The 22,255-nt window shown below is 37.6% G+C and overlaps 1 protein-coding gene across 2 annotated transcripts in view; it reads left to right on the plus strand.

The window, feature by feature from the left end:
• The window catches only part of rapgef4a (Rap guanine nucleotide exchange factor 4a), a 44,271-nt gene extending 22,555 nt beyond the window's left edge, over positions 1-21,716 (plus strand). The window contains exons 6-30 of one of the 2 annotated variants that reach the window (XM_017470250.3): positions 853-914; positions 2,418-2,524; positions 2,665-2,786; positions 5,165-5,348; positions 5,744-5,828; positions 6,466-6,526; positions 6,687-6,763; positions 7,012-7,158; positions 8,141-8,247; positions 8,403-8,488; positions 11,683-11,761; positions 12,081-12,231; positions 13,040-13,128; positions 13,249-13,279; positions 13,373-13,451; positions 15,847-15,993; positions 16,809-16,906; positions 18,157-18,282; positions 18,690-18,868; positions 19,105-19,195; positions 19,410-19,460; positions 19,570-19,657; positions 19,887-19,951; positions 20,218-20,272; positions 20,656-21,716. In XM_017470250.3, coding sequence (XP_017325739.1) covers positions 853-914; positions 2,418-2,524; positions 2,665-2,786; positions 5,165-5,348; positions 5,744-5,828; positions 6,466-6,526; positions 6,687-6,763; positions 7,012-7,158; positions 8,141-8,247; positions 8,403-8,488; positions 11,683-11,761; positions 12,081-12,231; positions 13,040-13,128; positions 13,249-13,279; positions 13,373-13,451; positions 15,847-15,993; positions 16,809-16,906; positions 18,157-18,282; positions 18,690-18,868; positions 19,105-19,195; positions 19,410-19,460; positions 19,570-19,657; positions 19,887-19,951; positions 20,218-20,272; positions 20,656-20,783 — 2,495 coding nt within the window. In that variant the 3' untranslated portion in view covers positions 20,784-21,716. Of the gene's footprint in view, positions 1-852; positions 915-2,417; positions 2,525-2,664; positions 2,787-5,164; positions 5,349-5,743; positions 5,829-6,465; positions 6,527-6,686; positions 6,764-7,011; positions 7,159-8,140; positions 8,248-8,402; positions 8,504-11,682; positions 12,232-13,039; positions 13,129-13,248; positions 13,280-13,372; positions 13,452-15,846; positions 15,994-16,808; positions 16,907-18,156; positions 18,283-18,689; positions 18,869-19,104; positions 19,196-19,409; positions 19,461-19,569; positions 19,658-19,886; positions 19,952-20,217; positions 20,273-20,655 lie in introns of those variants that run through there. The other variant, XM_053681039.1, reaches the window with a different exon arrangement.
• The last annotated feature ends 539 nt before the right edge of the window (positions 21,717-22,255 follow it).

The following is a 22,255-nucleotide window of genomic DNA, read 5'->3' on the forward strand; positions in this document are numbered from 1 at the left end:
GATACATATGTATGTATATACCTACTCATATACAGGTTTTAATTCAGTATCGCAGTATGTTCAGAATACATTTTAAAAAGCATTTTAAATGTATTTATGTATGTGTGGAGGAGATTTCAATACTCCTTTAACTCAAAAGTTTCACTTTTACTTTTTTTTTTTTTTTTTACTTTAATCAGGCTTTTTCTTCTCAATCAATTTCTCCTAAGGATCTTTTTTAAGATTTTTTTTTCTGTGATAAAGTTAATGCCTTAATGAAACACAAGTGAAAATCACTAGTAAATCTCTTGAGATATCAAAGAGAAACTTTTAAGCAAAGAACAAATTTCCTCTGGCTAGGAGGTTTTTTGCATTTTTACTTCAAATGCAAAGATGATCAGAATAAAAGGTGGAAATGCTATTATCTCGCCGACACATGTCTTTCTTGAATATTTTTAGCAGTGTTTTTCAAAGTCTATAAAAAGAGCCATGTGTCAGCTGAGAGAAAGGGTGTGCTTCGCGAAAGATAAGAGTATTAGAGGGCCGGATGCTGTAAATGGACTGTTTGTCCTGAAGGAGCGGTGCTTACTGTTGTAACCTTAAGTGAAGATCAAGTCTCTTTTCCTGACCTCCCTCAGGATGTGCCTCTACAGAGTACACACATCCTCACATACTCGCCATGAATTCCCAGCAGCTGTCTCTCTATCGTGATGTATTTATGAGCTGTCCTTTACATTTTTGCTACAGTCTCATTGGTGTGCTATTTAAACTGTTATGGTAGACAATTTCTATTAAAGATAGAGATGGATCTCATGTGGCTGTGCATTTTCTTAATGCCTTCTGTAAATTCAGTTGCTTTTTACCTATTTATAGGAATGCCTGACAAAGAGAATCTGGGTAACTCCCTAGGATCAATGACCAGACACCTGAATAAGGTATGAACATACTTCTCATTCATAATTTTCTTTTGTTTTCATAATTAAGTTTGCAACATAATATATTCAAGTAAATACTGAATTAAAATAAATTACAGTTCAATATTAAGTCAATTGGAAGCAGAGTCAATCTCTAATCTGCTGAAAATATGTAAATATGTAGCATTTGTTAAAACATTTGCCTGATTATAAATGAGGCAGTCTGCAGATGTAGCCTCATATTGAACAATACAGTATGATAAGCCATATCGTCACACCCCTACGTACTGTTATGCATAACTGAAAGAATTTGGAGCGATGGTTTGTAAGGGATAATGCTTAATTGAAAGTGGGATGGTGTTAAAAATGTGCTGGCATGTGAACAGGGCATGTCTGTCGGGGGGAACGGTTCCTCTTTGGCTCCCAGAGACAGAAGGGGATTGTCTCCTGCAGCTCAGCACATGCTAATGTGCCTGCAGGGCCTCCACTCCCACTATTACAGAGGAAATGTAACCTTTTCATGAATGGGAAATCCTTCGATATATGTTATGCACTTTAAAAGTAAATACAACAGTAAAAGCTCATGCAGTGAGGCAGTGTAAATTTTCAATCACTTTAAAGCTTAGTGCCACATTTACCACGTTTAAAGATTGAAATGTGTTGACACTGACACTAAAATGTGAGCTAGTCCAAGATTTGGACCAATTCCATTTTATTTAATTGGACAGAGTAGCTAAGATGCTATGTAAGATTCTACGTTGGTTCTCTTTTTAACAGAACAAACTGATAAATATGCAAACACTATGGTTTTACAAATTCATTTCAAAGTTGACTATTATACATGTGTCAAAAACACCAACACTCTGGGAAAAAAGTCAAACCTATAACCCTTAAGGGTTGTTCAGTCCCTCTGGGGGATCCCTTAAAGGTTTTATGTAGACCCTCACAACAGAGTGTTTCCCTATTGGAAAAGCTTTCAAACTAAAACTCTTTTAGTACGCTAAGAACCCTTAACTGTACAAAGAACCCCACTGAAGGACCATTTATCTAAGGGTGAATTTTAGGAACATGGAAATTCATACACTGTTTGATTAATTTTGGTATCTGAAAACACCTGCTTAATTATTATTTATTTATTTAACCCACAAAACATTGCACTGCTTGAGCTCAGAAATGGATCTGTTTTTGAACAATGTTCCTAATGGCTTTAACCCACACAATCACGGTAACTGCTGAATAACAGCCCAGCAAAACCTAATTGAAATCACTACATATTGTAAAGCACTAATGCAATTAATAATTGCAATCAGAGTGCCTTTTCATCTGTTCCTCTGAGGAAGGCTTGCTATTATGTTTTATAGTTTATTTACATCAAGGCACACTGCCACTGAAATGATCACCTTCCTCTTTTTAAAGAGCAGAACCAAGCTACACTCAGAAAACAGAAAGTTTACTGTGAGAAGTATGTTAATGTGCAGAAGAATGCACTTCCCTGTGGTGATACAGATATTTGTGAATTTGTAGGTTCCATCTGAGAAGATCATGCGTGCAGGTAAAGTGCTAAGGAACGCCATCCTCACCCAAGCACCTCACATGATCCGAGACAGGAAGTACCACCTAAAGACTTACAAGTGAGCATCAGAGGAGCAGCACCATTCTTGTCTAGTTGACTAATGCTGTTTGACACATTCACAGAGGCATTTTGTTACTGCTCAGTCTATGAAAGGTGCTTTGTGTGTGTGTGTGTGTGTGTGTGTGTGTGTGTGTGTAGGCGGTGTTGTGTAGGCACAGAGCTGGTTGACTGGCAGATGCAGCAGAGTTCCTGTGTACACACACGGGTTCAGGCTGTTGGGATGTGGCAGGTGTTGCTGGAGGAAGGAGTACTCAACCACGGTCAGTTATAGTGTCATAGACTCTTGTGCAATACACACCATTCTTAATATTTATATTAGTATTCTCTGTTTGGCTTTCCCTACAACTTACCTACAACTTTCCCTACAACAAGCCAGATTTTGTACATAGTTGGCATGACAGACTTGTGCACCGTTACACGATGTGCAATAATGCCACCCTCAGTATCCAGAAACATCATTGTTGCCTTTACCAATTCTGTTTTCTAAGTTGTGGATATAAAAATAAATATACGCTTTAAAATACTACTCAGCAACCATAAAAAAGGTTCAAATGTCTGTTGAAAATTTGTAACCCCCAAAAGTCAAGAATGGTCTGTGTGTGTTTAGATGAGACCAAATGTACCTTTTTAGCCATAGACATCACTGGCAGGTTTGGTGAAAAGGGATACAAGGAAAAGCAGCTGATCCCCATTGTAAAATATGGTTATGGATCACTGGTGCCTTGGGGCTGTTATGCAGCTGGTGGTGAACAGTGAAACTTATAAAAGCTGACCAGGATATTTTTGGAAATTTAGTTAGCTCTGCCAGGAGGTTAAGACTTCACTGTACATGGATTGCATAGCAAGATAATGATCCCGAACATACATTGTAAACCCGAAAGTTATCTTTACTTAAACAATCAAATAATTGCGACCAAACGCTACTTAGAATGTTGCGTTTTAGACCCATTAATCAAAAATCTATGTTTGTTTAACTTATTTACATACAAAATGCATAAACTTAAGATTTCAAGTGTTGTGAAACCAAAACCATGATTTATTAAAATACTTCACTCTGGTCTTTCTTCAACGTGATTGGCCAGGCAAGGAGTTCCGCCTGGCAACAAGAGAACTAATGCAATGATTATTGGATCGTTTCAAAAGCCGGTCCTCTTTGTCTCTTCGGTTCATCATGAGTAAGCGAGATGACTCTCAGTGGAGACTTTTGGGACACCCTTTATTTAAGTACACTTGAAATGAACACCAAGTTAAGTGAACTTAATTATTTATGCACACATGTTCCCTGGTGGACTAGTGGCTAGCATGCGGTCCTTTCGCTACCGCGACCCAAGTTCGAGTCCTATTCAATAAACTATAAACTACACTATATGAATGTCAAGTTGTCCACAAGTGAACTTAGTTCTTTAAATACAGTCTACATGAGCACCAAGTTAATTGAACTTAAATAATATACAAGTTTTGGGAGATGCCATTACTCAATTAAATAGAGGGAATGAGTCAACCTGTACTGGGTGCTGCACTGAATGGCTTTCAGTGTACATACAAATCAACCTAAGAATATAAAATAGCTTGAAATATTCAGCTCAAACGAGTGCACACAAAAGCCTTTACAGGAGGAGGCTCAGTGCTGTTATTCTCTCTGGAAGTGCTTCACCAAATTGCGGTGGTACCAGTCATTTTGAAACCAATTTTTTTCAAAACCGAACCTTCAAAACCAAACTTCTGATCTGTGAAAAATGCTGTTAGTGTGGCTGAAGTGATAGGCTAGCATACGTTTGACATGCTGTGTGGGTGGGAGAGATGGCGTACTCTCTCTCTTCTGTCATTAACACTAGGCACTTGTCACTAACTAGTCAGAGTGACATCTGCGAGCTCATGTACGTGGAAGAGGGTGGATAGCGCTTTCCTCTGAGTGTGTAACACTACACTGTGATGATGCATGTTTGAAAAGTTTGAAAAGATGCTTGGCTGACTTCATGTGTCTCAGAGGTAGCACCTGCTATACTTCACCCTTCACCCTTGTAGCTGTCATATGATAGGGGAGAGCTGGCTGGTGGATGGGAATTGGCAAAGACTAAATTAGGGAGAAAATGGTGGGGAGGATGCTGTGTTTAAGCTCAAAATATCCCTTATTACCTGAGTTTATTTTATTTAATAACTTTTATAAGTATATTATAATATTTTTTGAATTTTATAATTATACTAAATGCCTTGCTTCATGTTTGTGTATTTTTGTCCACTATTAAATCTGGTTATAAATTATCACAGGTAACTACAGTCTAATCACACACATTTGTCTCAGTGTGAAAGAGCTGTATGACTGGAACTGAGCTGATGTTCCACTTGCTGAATGAGGCAGGCATACTTTAAAGGCTTTGTCGCTCTCTGTGGGCATGCACTTGGCATACACTCCAGTCCAGAGCTAGCACTGGCTTCTTTGCTGCATGAGAAGAATCCTAATTGAACCTTTATTTCCTTTCTGTGCAAATCAATAGAACACACACAATCAGCACAGCATATGTTATGGTGCTGTCAGTGTGTGTGTGTGTGTGTGTGTGTGTGTGTGTGTGTGTGTGTGTGTGTGTGTGTGTGTGTGTTCCCTCTTCATTGAATAATGCTGGTCTGTATTGTGGTGCAGTTGATCAGGAGCTGAATTTCCAGGATAAGTACCTGTTCTATCGCTTCCTGGATGATGAGCAGGAAGATGCGCCACTCCCAAATGAAGAGGAAAAGAAAGAGAGTGAGGAGGAACTGCAGGACACCCTCCTCTTCCTGTCTCAGATGGGCCCTGACGCCCACATGCGCATGATCCTTCGAAAACAGTATGTCCCTGCCACAGAAATAGGAGTGACCTCTAAAGCTGTACTGTCATTGTATTTCCTCCCAAGGGCACAGCTATGAATAGAACTGCTGTGAAATTGAACTGATTAATATACACTCTTGTCTTGGCATGCTTCCTAATTAGATCTTTTTTAAGTAGTGCTGATTAGACACAAGTTGAGTAACATGCAGTACATCACTAAAGGAAATGGCATTTTAAGTTTGGGTTAAAAAACACGTGTCGTGGGGCCAAAAGTTGATTGTTCATTGTTTATTTCTTTGTAATTAAATAATCTATGAGCATATTTTTTGATGTCTTAAAACTCTGTTTTATGATACCTTCTATGCTAATTCTAGTTACAAAAGTGATATACATATCTTTCACTCTTTTTTCCAGGCCTGGCCAAAGGACAGTAGATGATTTAGAGATTATTTATGAGGAACTGCTACATATAAAAGCCTTATCTCACCTTTCTACAACAGTAAGTGCACATGCTGCATTAGGAAATTACAGTAATGTACCTCTAGTCTTCCTATGAGTGGTCTGGCAATGGGCAGTCAGGTCACACAATATAATACAGTATAAACCTTTAAATTTTTCTGACTGAATCGCACTGAACAATAACATAAAACTGCAATTTAATAATTCAAGTAAGAAGCTGTGGAAAATAATCAGAAAATACATTTTATATTTTCATAATACCTATTTTATACCGTATATAATCCATTCTATAATGTTGGTCCTAATGTGGCTCGAGGAGATGAGGAAAACAAATTCATTATGATCAAATGGCCTTAATTCCTAGGACTTACAGTAGAGCATGCTTATCACTATCAGATGAAGAGTAGAACAAACACATTCGATCTCCTAGGCAGGCTTCAGTCTGTCTGTCTAATACAGTAAATGTAGTTGTTGTTTTTTTTAAACCAAGTTCTGCAGAGGACTGCTTCAAATGAGGAGGAGTAAAAACCTTGATACAGTAGATTAACCAAAGATTTCCCTACCTTGAATTGCAAGTAATTGTTTATGAAAATATTAACATGGATAATGAGATATAGGTTATGAAAACACACCCTAGGTTACCATAAGGGTTTTCTTTGTGTTTGATGTGTTTTCAGGTTAAAAGGGAGTTAGCAGGCGTCCTCATTTTTGAGTCCCATGCAAAAGCAGGAACAGTATGTGAGTAGCTAAACTGGACCTGGTTGAGCAGAATTCTGTGTGCACCCTTTATTAGTTTAAAGCCAAATTAGTGTGACAATGATTATATACTGAATATGTATGTCTGTCTCACTCTTCGTTTTCTTTTTACATGGTTGTATTTGAATTCTTTCATTGTCAGTGTTTAATCAGGGAGAGGAAGGAACCTCGTGGTACATCATCCTAAAGGGTTCAGTTAATGTGGTTATTTATGGAAAGGTGAGATCATCCGACATTAACATTATATTTCTGTTATTTCTTTTCTAACCTATCACTAATCTCTTTTAGGATTTATTATGATATTATTATTAAGTATTATATCATATACAGGCTGTTACTGTGATTTCTGTGTAAGTTTAATAAAACCTGAAATGGCATTTCTGAGCTGTCAGTGATGATGGTGTGTCTGCTGTGTGTGTGTGTTTGTGTGTGTGTGTGTGTGTGTGTGTGTGTGTGTGTGTGTGCAGGGTGTGGTTTGCACACTGCATGAGGGGGATGATTTTGGGAAACTTGCTCTGGTAAATGATGCACCGCGTGCAGCCTCCATCGTCCTGCGAGAGGACAACTGCCACTTCCTGAGGGTGGACAAAGAGGATTTTAACAGGATCCTCAGGGTGAGAACATATTTAGAATACTATTTGTTTTCTGTGTTCAAGTAACATACTCTTTGGTGTACTTGTGGTACTTAGTGCCTGGTGTTCAATAATAACTTTTGGGTGTATTTCTCCCTCTTTTTTTCTGTTTTTGTCTCTCCCTCCTTTACATGTCATTTGCAGTATGTTGACTCTGACACAGGAAAATCCTCTTTGCTTAGACAATAGGAGCCTCGGCTCAGGAAAAGCAAAGCAGTGTCTGAGTGTGTGTGTGTGTGTGTGTGTGTGTGTGTGTGTGTATTGCAAAGGTTTTTATGAGAAATTGAGAGGCAGGTTTTGGTAATTTACTGGCAACTTGCAATAAGTCATATATATATATATATATATATATATATATATATATATATATATATATATATATATATATATATTCTGACTAGTTTACTGCTCAAATAAATTCTCCCTCTGTTGGAGCTTTTGAAATATTGCAACAAGTTCTGTGTTGCTTCAAACTTAATAGAAAATGTTGAGGTATCTTGTACTCTAAAGTGAGTCAACACTCTAATGCACAAATCAGATATCGGCTAGTGTCTGTTAGTGTCTTGATATGCAATAGTGATACTATACCTTACTCTAACATTTTTACATTTCGATAGTTACACAGGGCAGTCTTGTGTGCAGTTGTGTGTGTGTGTGTGTATGTGTGTGTGTGTGTGTGTGTGTATTTGTGTGTGGTAGATCCCAGGATCAGTTAATCTGCTGACTACACTTCTGTCTCACAACAATACTAATCCAGCATGCTGATCCCACTATTCAGCATTCTGTGTGTGTGTGTGTGTGTGTGTGTGTGTGTGTGTGTGTGTGTGTGTGTGTGTGTGTGTGTGTGTGTGTGATTCTACTGTTGTACATGTCTGTATATTGGCAGTAACCAGTCATACTTTTTTCCCCTTATTTATGTAATTGTGAAGATAGGGCCTGTGTGTGTCTGTGTGTTTTTCTGTAGGATGTAGAGGCAAATACAGTGCGTTTGAAGGAACATGAAGCAGATGTTTTAGTTCTTGAAAAGAGCAGCGTCAGAAGCTCCAGCCATGCAGGCTCCTCACCACTCAAGTATGACCCCATCACCACCTCTTTATCTCAGTCTTTCTGATTCTCTCCTTAATTAATGATTCTTTCACTATGTGTGTGTATCTGTAGTTTATCAGATGTTATTACTGCTTGCTTTGTGAAGACAATGAATGTTTATTTAACATTGTGTGCTGTAGATACACTGTGATGTCCGGAACTCCAGAGAAGATTCTCGAACACTTCCTAGAGACCATGAAACTCGATTCCAAATATACAGAGTCAGGTACTTTCATCACAAGTAAGGAATAAAGCTTAATGGTGTGTGCTGTTATATATACAATATACTTTGAAAAATCTTTTAAAGGGTGGTGTGATGGTGCCTGAGGTGAAGTGGACCCCATAGCTGATGATTTTTTTTATAACAGCACATCTCAGCTCCAACTATTAAAACGTCATACATTTGATCAATGTATAGTTATGTTTCATATAGTGGAACACCTATAAATCAATCAACTTATCAGACATTTTCAATCGGTATAAACAAATGAATTATTTTGTCGCTGCAAGTCTGTTATAGGATTAGTGAGGACACTGTTGTGAGGGGCGTGAGCCCCCTGCTGGTGAAACAATTCACACCGCTCCACAATAACATTGGTACAGCCATAAAACGGACAGTATGACTAAAGCTTGACGATAGTAAAACACTTTTACAACTGCCACAATAAAATGAAAATATTTAAACCCAGTAGGCTAGGGGGAAAAAAGAATACTTATGACATACTGAAAATTCTTAAAGCCCCAAGTGTCTACTTTCAAATGAGGGATTAACTACTACTGTAAAGTGTCACATCACAAATAAATTCAATGCTGAACACAGGCACCCCAAAACAGGAGGAAATTCCATTTTTAGGACTCTGGTTAAAAGAGTTAAAGTACATTCCCAATTCCAAAAAAGTTGGGACGCTGTGTAAAATGTAAATAAAAACAGAATGTAATGATATGCAAATCTCATAAACCCACATGTTATTCACAATAGAACATAGAAAATATATTAAAAACTGAGGAAATGTACTATTATAAGAAATAAATATGGTAATTTTGAATTTGATGACCGCAACACGTCTCAAAAAAGTTGGGACGGGGCAACAAAAGGCTGGAAAAGTGAGGGTTGTTTAAAAAAAACAGCTGGAGGTTAATTAGTGACAGGTAAGTAATATGCCTGAGTATAAAAAGAGTATCTTAGCGAGGCAGAGTCTTTTAGAAGTAAAGATGGGCAGAGGTTCACCTATCTGCGAAAAATGGCATCTACAATTTGTGGAACAATTTCAGAATAATGTTCCTCAATGTAAAATTGTGAAGACTATCAATATCTCATCATCTACAGTACATAATATCATCAAAAGATTCTGAGAATCTGGAGAAATATCTGTGCGCAAGGGACGAGGGTGAAAGTCAATATTGCATGCCTGTGATCTTCGGGTGCTCAGGCGGCACTGCATTAAAAACAGGCATGATTCTGTAATGGAAATCACTGCATGGGCTCAGAAACACCTCCAGAACTCATTGTCTGTGAACACAGTTTGCCGTGCCATACTTACTTCTGAGAGACTCTGTCTCTCTAAGATACTCTTTTTATACCCAATCATGTTACTGACCTGTTGCCAATTAACCTAATTAGAAGCCAAATGTTCCTCCAGCTGTTTCTTTTTAGTAACCCTTACATTTCCCGCCTTTTGTTTCCCTCGTCCCAACATTTTTGAGACATGTTGCAGCCATCAAATTCAAAATGACCTTATTTTTTCCTTACAATGTTACACGTCCTCAGTTTAAACATTTGATATGAATTTTTATGTTCTATTGTGAATAACATATGGGTTTATGAGATTTGCATATCATTGCATTCTGTTATTATTTACATTTTCCACCGCGTCCCAACTTTTTTGGAATTGGTGTTGCAACATAAGTTCCTGTTATCACAGCTATAAACAATCGTTCCCTCACCAGCATTGCTTTGTTTCCTCTCTTTATTTTCCTTGAGGTAAATAAGACAAAAATGCAGCTTTGCATGATAGTGAGAAATTCCAAAACTCAAAAAAACTTAGAAAACTCAACCTTACAACTTAAACAACCAAATCAACAATTACACATGTCCTCCATACAGATTGCTGTAAGTTGTTATTATAGAAACAAAAATGCATTAGAATAAGTGCATTAATATTAACCTTGTCTGAGTCTTGCTGTTATAGAAAATGAACCAGTTCCCTCTGAGCAAGCAGAATTATAAATTCAACAGTGTCGTGATATAAGATACAATATGCAACATAAGTACAGAGGATTCTTCATTACTTACCTTCATCTGGAAAATGTTGTGAGCTAAACATGTATATGCCACTTTTAACAGTTTACCTCAAATGAATTAAAACAGAAGGAAAATAACAGTCTTTGCATAAAGAATACCTCAACATAAGTCAAATGTACTGTACCCATAATATATGTGCAATTACCACACACTACAATTTGGCTGGAAACTTACTCATAATGGCGGTCTAAGGGTAGTTGTATTAAAATATGTGATGAAATGATGCAAGTTAAAACTGCTGCATTAACAGTAACTCTGATGACGAGACAGTCAGAGAGATGGGCTTATGTGTGTGTGTGTGTGTGTGTGTGTGTGTGTGTGTGTGTGTGAGAGAGAGAGAGAGAGAGAGAGAGAGAGATTAAATTCCAGTGAAAAAAGGACAGCAATAAAAAAAATGATGCCAATTATAAAATATAATAAATTATATTCAAAATATAATAAACAAATATTGTAAATACATCTAATATCTATGCTCACATGCTCCAACTGCAGTCACTGCTGTCTGATGAAAGTAAAAGCTTTAGAGCTATATATAGAGCAATATATGAAACAATAACAATGTACACACCTAATTAGTCTTTTTCTTAAAGGATGTTAGCATAAATGATTATTGACTGTAACATCAGTTGCCCTTAAGCATTCATTAAAATATCAAGTGTGTGTTGACATTCATTAGAATATCAAGTAAACAGCTTTCAATTGTATTCTCAGTTTAGGGAACCGTGTAGACATTTTTGTCCGAGGCAATCGCACATACTTTACTGAAGCAGTCAATAGAAATTAGAAGTCAGCTCATATCTATCAGTGAATCTCAATCACATCAACATCTAATGCAGCAAGGTTCATGGTTACAATTGACAGGTAAACTGTTTAATGTGTATCCTGCAGCATTTTCTCTCCAATGAGATTGGTTAGGTGAAGGATGAGAGAGTGAGTCCAGTTTGGACACGTCTATATTTAGTACTAAACACAGCCACTGATCTAATGCAGACCAAGCCATGTGCTTAGTATTCTGGCCTGACCTTTACTGGACATTGTGAAATGTGATAGAGATCTTTTTTCTTCTTCTCTTACTGTTTTTCCATTTGTCTATGTGTTATCTTTCTATTGCTCTGCAGATCCAGCGTTGGATGACTTTGTGCTTATGCACTGTGTATTTATACCCAATAAGCAACTGTGTCCACTCCTCATGGCCCAATATCCTTTACCTCTGTAACCTTTACCCTATTTGACCCTTTCTTTAATATATCTTTTTGATCTCGTTCTCCTGCTCGCGCCATCTTTACTAAGTGCCTAAGTGTACATCTTAGTCCTCTCTGAAATTCCTCCTACTGTGCATTTTATTTCTTTACTTGTCTTTCTCAATACCATAATCATGATTTCTGTAGCACAAATTGGACCATTCTTTTCCTTTAAACGATGCAATGTATGGTATGGAGAAACTTCTGGAAGTTTTTCATCAGCTGTATCCAGGTCAGGTGCTGTATTGTACAATGTGTCCTTAACCTCAGTGAACCTACCAGGCGCAGGCGTCTCAAGGCAGTGATCAGGAGAGGCTGGACTACGCTCTGAACAACAAGCGCAGAGTCATTCGTCTGGTGCTGCAGTGGGCTGCCATTAACACCCCCCACCTGCAGGAGGAGGAGAGCTCTCTGGCCTTCCTCCAGGTCTCCTTCAGCACATAAACAACAAGGGCAATGTATCAGCTCACATTTCAATCAGAAATCTGAATAAAGGATTCTGCATCAGTTTCAGTAAACGATACGTCTATATTACACTTAAGTGCACCATTTAGATTTTCAGGGTATCATTTTCATCATTGGCTTGAAATACATTATAATGATGACATTCCATTTCCTGCTGTTTTTTAAAAAAAAAATTCTTCAAAAAATGTAGCTTGATTAAACATACAGTTGAGTGCAAAAGTTTACTTCAATATGGTGAAATCACCAAGACACTTCAAATTGGACTTCATTATCAAAAGTATGAAAAAATGTCAGGATTATTAAGAGTAGAACCATCAAAATTATATTTCTGAATGAAATCAAATGTGGGCTTTTATTCCACTTGTGACTAATGGCTTTTAAATGCCTTATGCTATTTGTTTCGGCTTTCCGAGAGTCTCTCAGGCACTACCCCCCCCCCCCCCCCCCCCCCCACCCACCCCCAAGTTATTTTTTCCCCACTCTCTGTAAGTGCTCTTATCTATGTTTCTTCCATTTCTGAATTATGGCTTGCAGTGTTGATAAGAGGGATTCAAACTTTTGAACTAATAAATGTAAATGCTGGTTTATGTCCAACTGCTGTAATCTTAACACATTAAATCAACCAGAAAGCAAATGCAAACTTTTGCACACAACTGTAGCAGATCTGTGGATCTGTTAGATCTGTAGCAGATCTAAGCAGATCTGTGGATTATCTATGTGTGGATTCTCTTTGCATGATGCTGAGTTTATTTTATTGTTTATGGTGCAGGATTTTTACATGTCAGTATCTGAAGATGCCAAATGTATTCCTGCACTCAAAGATCAGCTCCCTGAGCTGGAATCTGTCCTCAAACAGAAGTAAGACTTTATTCTTCCTCTGGTTGCCATTGGTCAGGGTTTAAAATGTTTTTAAGAGGCCATGATGAAAGCTATTAATTCAGTATTCACCATGTTGAATCCGTTCGTTTTTATTTTCAGCTCAGATGATGCGAATCCTTCTCAGAAAAAGGTGAGGAAATAATAGTGTATCTGTGAAAGAACAGAGTGATTTACGTTGTTACATATGTCTGCAGTAGTTTATGTTTAATCCCTCTGCTCTCAGCACAAAGTGCTACTTCGCCAGTTCAGCATGGGAGATGAGAAACTGCAGAAACGACAGCCAATCAAAAGTACAGATGAGAGTAAGTATCCCTGACTTTGAATTGTATTTAAATCTTGCATGGTAGGGGTTTAACTCTGCCTTAAAGCAGTAATTATTCAACTATTTATTTTTTGTTTAAATTACTTACACAAATTACTTACACACACACACACACATATATATATATATATATATATATATATATATATATGTGTGTGTGTGTGTGTGTGTGTGTGTTTGTGTGTGTAAATATATTTTAAATGTATGTGTTTGTATGTGTATGTGAAAAAAAAAATTTTTTAGATCTACAATTTTTTTCAGAAAAAATAAAGATTTTTATTTTACAGAACAACATTTGTATGTTAGTAAAGAAAGTGACATATAACCTAATAGACTACTATTCAGACACAATAAAAGAATACTGTCAGAGTTTACCTGGATACACAGAAGCAAGTAGGACAGTCACTGTCTCCAGAAAAACTGTGGCAGATTCTCTGGGATGCTTAGAAAAACTATCAATTTCCTTATAAAACTGCACAGAGTGTACCTGAGACTACTGATGCCTTTTTAAACACAAAGGGTTGTCTTACCAAATACTGACTTTTATTTAGTTTACTGTTGTTGTTGACCCTTTATAGAAGTTTTTTAAAGTTGCATTATTTTTGAAGGCATCATTGCTTCATACAACATTTCCTGCATTTGCCTTACACACACACACACACACACACACACACACACACACACACACACACATATATAATATATAAATAAATAAATAAATAAATAAATATATATATATATATATATATATATATATATATATATATATATATATATATATATATATATATACAACCCCAATTCCGAAAAAAAGTTGGGACAGTATGGAAAATGCAAAAAACAAACAAAAAGAGTCATTTGAAAATTCAATTCACCCTGTACTATACTGATAACACATTATTAACACATTATTTGATATTTTACTTTGTGAATTTAATTATTATTATTATTTTTTTATATCTCAAATCTGATGACTGCAACACACTCCACAAAAGTTGGGACAGTTGACTGTTTTCCACTGTGTAAAAGCACCTTTTTTTTTTTAAATAACACTTATTAAGTGTTTGGGAACTGAAGACACCAGTTGGTTAAGTTTAGCAAGTGGAATTTTCCCCCATTCATCCAATATGCATTTCTTCAGCTGAATGAAATTGTACAGGGCCTTCGTTCCCTTATTTTGTGCTTCACAATGTGCCACAAATTCTGAATCAGAGACAGGTCAGGACTGCAGGCAGGCCATGCTAACACCCGCACTCTCTGCTTACGCAACTACGTGCTTGTAATCCGGGCGGAATGTGGTTTGGCGTTGTCATGCTCTGGATGGCAGCGTATGTTGCTCCAAAATGTGTACATATCTTTCTGCATTAATGGTTCTCTCACAGATGTGCAAGTTACCCATGCCATGGGCACTGACACACCCAAATTCCATGACAGACGCTGGATTTTGGACCTGACGCTTATAACAGCTTGGATGGTCCTTTTCCTCTTTGGCCCGGAGAACACGACGGCTGTTTTGTCCGAAAACTATTTGAAATGTTGATTCATCAGACCACAAAACATGATTCCACTGTGCTACTGTTCATCTCAACTGAGACCGAGCCCAGAGAAGTCGGCGGCACTTGTGGACAGTGTTGATGTGTGACTTCTGCTTTGCATAGTAAAGCCTTAACTTGCATCTGTGGATGCAGCGGCAAATGGTGTTGACTGAAAAAGGTTTACCAAAGTATTCCCGAGCCCATGTCAGGATATCCATTACAGACTCATGACGGTTTTTAAGACAGTGACGTCTGAGGGAACGGAGATCACGCGCATTCAGAAGTAGTTTTCGGCCCTGGCCTTTATGCACCAAGATTTGACCCAATTCCTCGAATCTTTAAATTATATTGTGCACTGTAGAAGGTGAAATGCCCAAAATCCTACCAATTTGTATTTGGGGAATGTTGTTCTCAAAGTCTTGGAATATTGCTGATGCATCTGTTGGCAGATTGGCGAGCCTTGACCCATCCTTGTCTTTTTTGGAGGCTCCATATATCACCTTTCACATCACCTTCTTATTTCAAATTGTCACATCATTATTAGTCCTAAATTGCCTCGTCCCAACTTTTTTGGAACGTATTGCATGGATCAATTTCAAAATTTCAAAAACGTTTATCTTTCAAAAAATATGCAGTTGATTAGGTAAAACATCAAATACCTTGAAAGAAGCAGGGCTGTCCCACATTATAAATCCCCAGTTTAACCCCTGGATGGCAGAGTCAGTAATGTTCGAAGTGTTGAACAGCTGATGGTAATTAAGAGTGTTAAACAAAAAACATTGGCTCATCAGACTCTTGCTTGTCCATGCATTTAACCACTACTGTGTTTTTTACATGCAGTTCTGTTTAAGGTGTACTGTAGCGACCACACCTACACCACCATCCGAGTGCCTGTGTCTGCCTCTGTCAGAGAGGTTGTGTCTGCTGTATCAGATAAACTGGGCTCACAAGACGACCTTCTCGTCGTTCACCTTAGCTCAGCTGGTGGTGAGAACATACACACCCATATTTATCTATGCACAGTCTATTTCTTTTTATTAGTCATTTTGAGAATCGATTCACCTCTTGTGGAAAAAAAAATGTTTATTTAAACTTGGTCAGTGCTTCATTATACCACTTTAATTTTCTAGTGTGTTTGATGAATAGCTATGTTAATGTTCTCTAAGTGTGTGACCTCTGGCAGTTTGCCTTACGAATGCTTTATTTTCAGAAGCGCATCACTGTCGCTGCATTGTATAAAATTCTGCGGACCACTGTGGCTGCTGGAGAGGAGACAGGCTTTTCCATTGTGGCCTAATACTGACCTTCATAACCACCACACATACACACACAAACACACACACACACACACACACACACACACACACACACACACACACATAAATCTGCAAATCTACTACTGTTTACTATGGTACGATTACATTATTTTTGTCATAGAGATTCTGATGTAGTTGGTGAAGCCATTGTTTGGCGCATGTGTCTACACCTGGTTGCTACACAGATGTATTACAGCATAACTGTCACATTTAGAGGTTTGTGATGGTAAAGATGTGCGGCTCAGAAGTGAGGGCTCAGGGTTATTATAGAACAGCAACCACTCTGTTATGGCAACCAGGCAGGAGAACACACACTCCTCGGCTCCACGTCAGGAAAAGAGTGCTCCAAAACAATAATAACGCACTATATTTAGACTCAAAACCATGACCAGGGATTTTTGGCACCACTGATAATGATAGAGGTAGTCACTGATTAGACTAGGGGCCGTGAGAATTTAATAAGATGTTTCTTTTCTTTTTTTTCAGATAAAGTGGTGCTGAAGCCCAATGAAGTGTCCATCTTCTCCTCCCTCAGTATTAATGGTCGTCTGTTTGTCTGCTCCAGGGAACAGATTAACTCACTGGTAAAGGAGTCAGGAGCAAATACACACACACACACACACACACATTCATTTGGCAGACTTTCTTTTTCCAAAGTAACTTACATTGTTGATTTCTAGCAGTCCTGCGATTTCCTGTAAGATTTATAGTAATTTAGCGGCAGCAGAATTTTCAGGAAAACTCTGTAAATTTACAGCACATATTTTTATATTTATGGGTAATCACTGTACTTATTACTGTATATCACTTTGTTTCCAGTATTATATACTGTAAATTGAACATAAAATATAATTCACTCCATTTTCGTACTTGACTGACGCTTTTAACCAAAGCAATTTATAACTGAGGCAGGATACAACTGGCTAGTTGAAGATTAAGGGTCTTGCTCAAGGGACTCAAACATGGCTTAACTGAGTCATCAATTCCCTCAACTAGCTTGCACTAATTCAAACACCTCTACCATTGAATGAACTTTCACTAAAAGACCAATTTCAGTGCTTTACTAGCCTAAATCAAAGTTTTTACTAATGTATAAAACTGAACTCAAAGAGGGTGTGTGTTTGCCTAAAATAGTCGTTAAAATTTTCCGATGTTGACTCAAAGCGATATCTATCTTAAAATGCTAGATATCCCATTATGCATTGCTTTTTCTGGTATTTAACTCTGAATGCTTTAACTGACCAATCGTTTACAGTACAACCCTGCTCAATAATACAACGGTGGCTTAGTGGTTAGCACGTTTGCCTCACGCCTCGGGGGGTTGGGGGTTTGAATCCTCCCTCCGCCTTGTGTGCACAGAGCTTGCATGTTCACCCCGTTCTTTGGGGGTTTCCTCCGGATACTCTGGTTTCCTCCCCCTGTCCCAAGTCTGTAGGCGCTGTAGGCTGATTGGCATGTCCAAATTGTCCGTAGTGTGGGAATGTGTGTGCAGTTGTGCCCTGTGATGGGTTGGGCATCCCCGTCCAGGGTGTCAAACCGCCTTGTGCCCAAAGTTCCCTGGGATAGGGTCCAGGCTCCACACATCCCTGTATTGGATATGTGGTATGGAAAATGGATAGATGGATAAATGCTGTAAATTTACAGGAGTTTGCATAAAGTGTATGTATAAAGTGAAACCAAGTTTAGCAATATAAACATAACTTTCTAAAGAAAACACATCAAACACTTCAAAAACAAGTACTCATGGTCTAAAGATGTCTATAAAGCAACATCTTTTGTGGGTGTACAGGTGTACAAGCCTATTGTTATGTGGTTATTATGCTTTACTGTGCAGACTCCACTACCAGAGCAAGAGGGACCGTCTGCTGGCTCCATGTCCACCCTTGAGCTAATGAGCTCCAAAGAGGTGGCCTACCAGATGACCCTTTATGAATGGGAACTCTTCAACTGTGTGCATGAGGTACACATGCACACATTTACATTTATTCATTCAAGGAAAAAAAAAATGTTACAAAATAAGAGACTATAAATAACATTGGTAAATAGTAAGGCATAACACAAGAGAGTGCAATAGGATCACATTACCAAGAGCTCACAGAAGTCCACAGTAGTGAGATGATACTTTAAGAGATGCAAGATAAACAGGTGTAGCTCATTCTACCAATGGAAAACCACAAATATACAGTGTTTGAAGTGAGACATGTAACAGCTCACTGCAGTTATTCAGAGACTATAATGAACCAGACAGAGTGTGGGCCAAACTAGTGACAATGTCTCACACAAACACACAAACACACACGCACTCACACTCACACACACTGTGTTTCTTTCAGCAGGACTGATGATATTCACTCTGCTTTCTTTCAGCACGAGTTGATTTACCACACATTTGGCCGGCAGCACTTTAAAAAGGCTACGGCGAATCTAGATCTCTTTCTGCGCCGGTTCAATGAGATCCAGCTCTGGGTGGTGACGGAGGTGTGTCTCTGCTCCACCCTCAGCAAACGCGTCCAGTTGCTCAAGAAATTCATCAAAATTGCTGCCCAGTAAGACTCATATTAATTTGCTTTTTATTTAGGACAAAGTTTCATGATTCATAAGCGTTAAAAAGACACTAGGGCTCTATGATAATGAGTAGAATGCTCATTATTTTTTCAATATTGAAATCACAAGAATGTAGCACAATTACTTTATAAGTATAAGTTATTATTTTGGTACATATCCAAAAATGTACTAGTTAGCTAAAATAATGTGTATGTTTCTCTATCTTTCTCTTTCTTAGTTGTAAAGAGTTTAGGAATCTGAACTCGTTCTTTGCTATTATTATGGGATTAAGTAATCCAGCAGTCAGCCGGCTCAGTCAGACATGGGAGGTAAGATTTTACATCATCATCATCATCATCGTTATACACTGGAGTCAGTTTTGAACTTCCTCAAATCAGTATGTAATAGCAGTACATATGTGTTTTGTGTGTGTGATGCACATGTTATAAGAACTCATACACACATCTAAATTGGTAACTCTGTGAGCATCTGCCATTTAGGAAAAATAAACCGTTAAAGTATTTTACTCTTTGCTCCTTATAGAAACTGCCCAGCAAGTTTAAAAAGGTTTATGTAGAGTATGAAAACTTGATGGTAAGCTAAAATCTTACATCATTTAAAGTAAATATGGAAACAGTATTAAGCAAATTGCATCTCTCATTCACTTCCTCACACTTTCTCTGTCCTTCTGTGAACGTTTCAGGACCCCTCTAGGAACCACAGAGCATACCGCCTCACCGTCGCTAAGCTGGACCCACCCATCATACCCTTCATGCCTTTACTGATTAAAGGTGGGTGTAAAGTAGGCCAAACTGCTTTTAACACTCAATTCCAGTTTATCAAAAATCTGAAGTAAGCAAACAACTCACAGAGCAGATTATAATAGAGACAGGGTTATAACAAAACATATGTAGGGTTATGTTATAACTGTGCATTACATGAGCATATATGAGGTTATTAAGCTAAAAAGGACTATAATTGTTTGTTATTGTTTAATTTCTGATTTTATATTCCTGTCAGATATGACGTTTACTCATGAGGGCAACAAGACTTTTGTTGACAGTTTGGTGAATTTTGAGAAAATGGTGAGTTTTTTTGTAGTTAATCTGTAAATAATTATATTTAAGAACATTTAACCATTTAAACTCCTACGAGCCATGAGCTATTGCTCTTCTAACTATAAATCCTTCCAGTAACTTTCTCTGTAGTCACTACAATATCCATAGTAGTTACTGAATGACATGTATTAATATGAATAATTGAATAATAAGTACAGAATGTAAAGAGTTCATAATATATTACATTTCAATGGAGCTGTGTTAGAATATTACATTGTTTATATACTTTTCAGCGAATGATTGCCAACACAGTCCGGATAATAAGATACTGCAGAAGTCAGCCCTTCAGTAAGTCCACAGCATGAAGAACATATATTTCCAGTTTAGTTGGTTATTCAGCAGGTTATGTGCAATACATATGCTGTTCTTTTGTAATTTGGGTTAGTAGGTTGTGGCTGTGTTGGTATGTGTTGGTAATTCTGAAACCCCCGTTCTTCTTTTTCACCACTGTGTGAATCAGTTAACATTATGTATTATGACAGCCAGTAGGGTCTTTTAAATTATATATCTATATAATATTATAATTATAACTTTCCATAATTACATATAATTATAATGACAAATGGCATTTGCCATCTTAACGTATTAGCAGTTAAATTATAACATGAATATAAACAAAACACACCCAAAGTAACTTGCACTCCCTTTGTGTCATTTTATCATGTTTGTAGACCATGAAGCACCTCAAGCTACCAAGAACCACCAGGATGTTCGGCTCTATGTGCGACAAATCAGTGTGATTGACAACCAACGTACTCTGTCCCAACTTTCTCACAAGCTGGAGCCCCGACGCCCCTGAGCCCTGCTCATCAAAGGACTACATACACTGCTTCACTCCTTCCAGTGGATAAGCTACCTGTATATACTCACTGGCCACTTTAATAGGAACAGCTGTACACCTGCTTATTCATAATTATCCAATCAGCCAGTCAGGTAGCACAATGCATAAAATTATACAGATGAATGTTATGCATTGCACTGCTGTTACATGACTATGTGATTAGATTGCATGACTGAACAGCTGTACAGCTATTCCTATTAAAGTGGCCAGTGAGTGTATATGAAAAGCCTACAGACCTCTTCTTCCCATGATCAGCGGAAACCGAAAGCATACCCACAGTGAAATTATATGTGCCATTTGTAGGATGCTGTTTTCATTTTAGCACATGAGGAATTATCCAAGACAATCTTTTGCAGTTTTTTGTACCTTTATGTACATAGTATATTTTTCTGACATGCTGAGGTGTTGTCCGGTAAATGTTTTCAGATCCATCAAAAATGATACAAGACTGGCCTGCCTACTAAAACATAAAAGGTTTTAAGGAGGAATCTGGAGGAACTATCTGTTTATTACTTGTACTGTTCTGTTTGGTGGAGTGTCAATAAGCTTGTTGAATTGCAGATGATCTCGTGATGAATGTTGCATTGAAGGTGTGTTCTATTATTTTTGCACACAAGTTGTTTTGAATGATAGAGTTTGTTGATGTTGTGCATCTGATGCAATATTAAGTGTTACTTCATTTGCACCTCAGCATGAAATTAGTTCAACATTAAATTGAAAGACCCCGAGCACATTTTAGAAGTCTGTGGATAAGCTCTGTTCGAACTTTTAACTGTTATATGTGGACTGCACTGTGTAAATAATTGGAGTGTTTACTGAGGGATGTATGCATTTTGTAAATATTTGAAGTCTATTAAAAGAAGGCCTATTTGCCAATCTGAATAATCTCAATCATTTATGTTCTCCTTATTGACAAAAATTGTTCCTTGGCATATAATACTGTACATATGTATTTTTTGGATAGATACAGTGTTGGGTAAGTTACTCAAAAAAAGTTCACTTTAAAAGTTTAAATTTACTTTAAAAGTTCAATTTGATTACTGATTACTGCATGTTAAAAAGTAATCAGATTATTAATTGCTTTACTTTCAAGTTACTTTCAAAACCTATCAAACCTACAAAAATACACTACAAAGTGAAACTCATAGTTCTTTCAGTCATTTTAGAGCGTGTCAATGTATGATATGATTGGGAAAAAGTTGGATTTATCATAAAACTTGCCTCAGGTGTTGTCACTGTAGAACTACCAGACCGAACTTTTCTAACTAGGTTAGTTTGGTGTCGCTAGCCAAGGGGAGGCACAGCTAAGTTCTCACTGTATGGGTTTAACTGCTACAGTGCCATGCAAAGTACGTTATCTTTCCTTATACTCTGCTCATATCATGTTCATGTAAGCTAAAACTCATATAGACATTTACACACCTTGTTTT

This window comes from Ictalurus punctatus, chromosome 6 (genome assembly GCF_001660625.3).
Source record: "Ictalurus punctatus breed USDA103 chromosome 6, Coco_2.0, whole genome shotgun sequence".
Taxonomy (NCBI): Eukaryota; Metazoa; Chordata; class Actinopteri; order Siluriformes; family Ictaluridae; genus Ictalurus; species Ictalurus punctatus.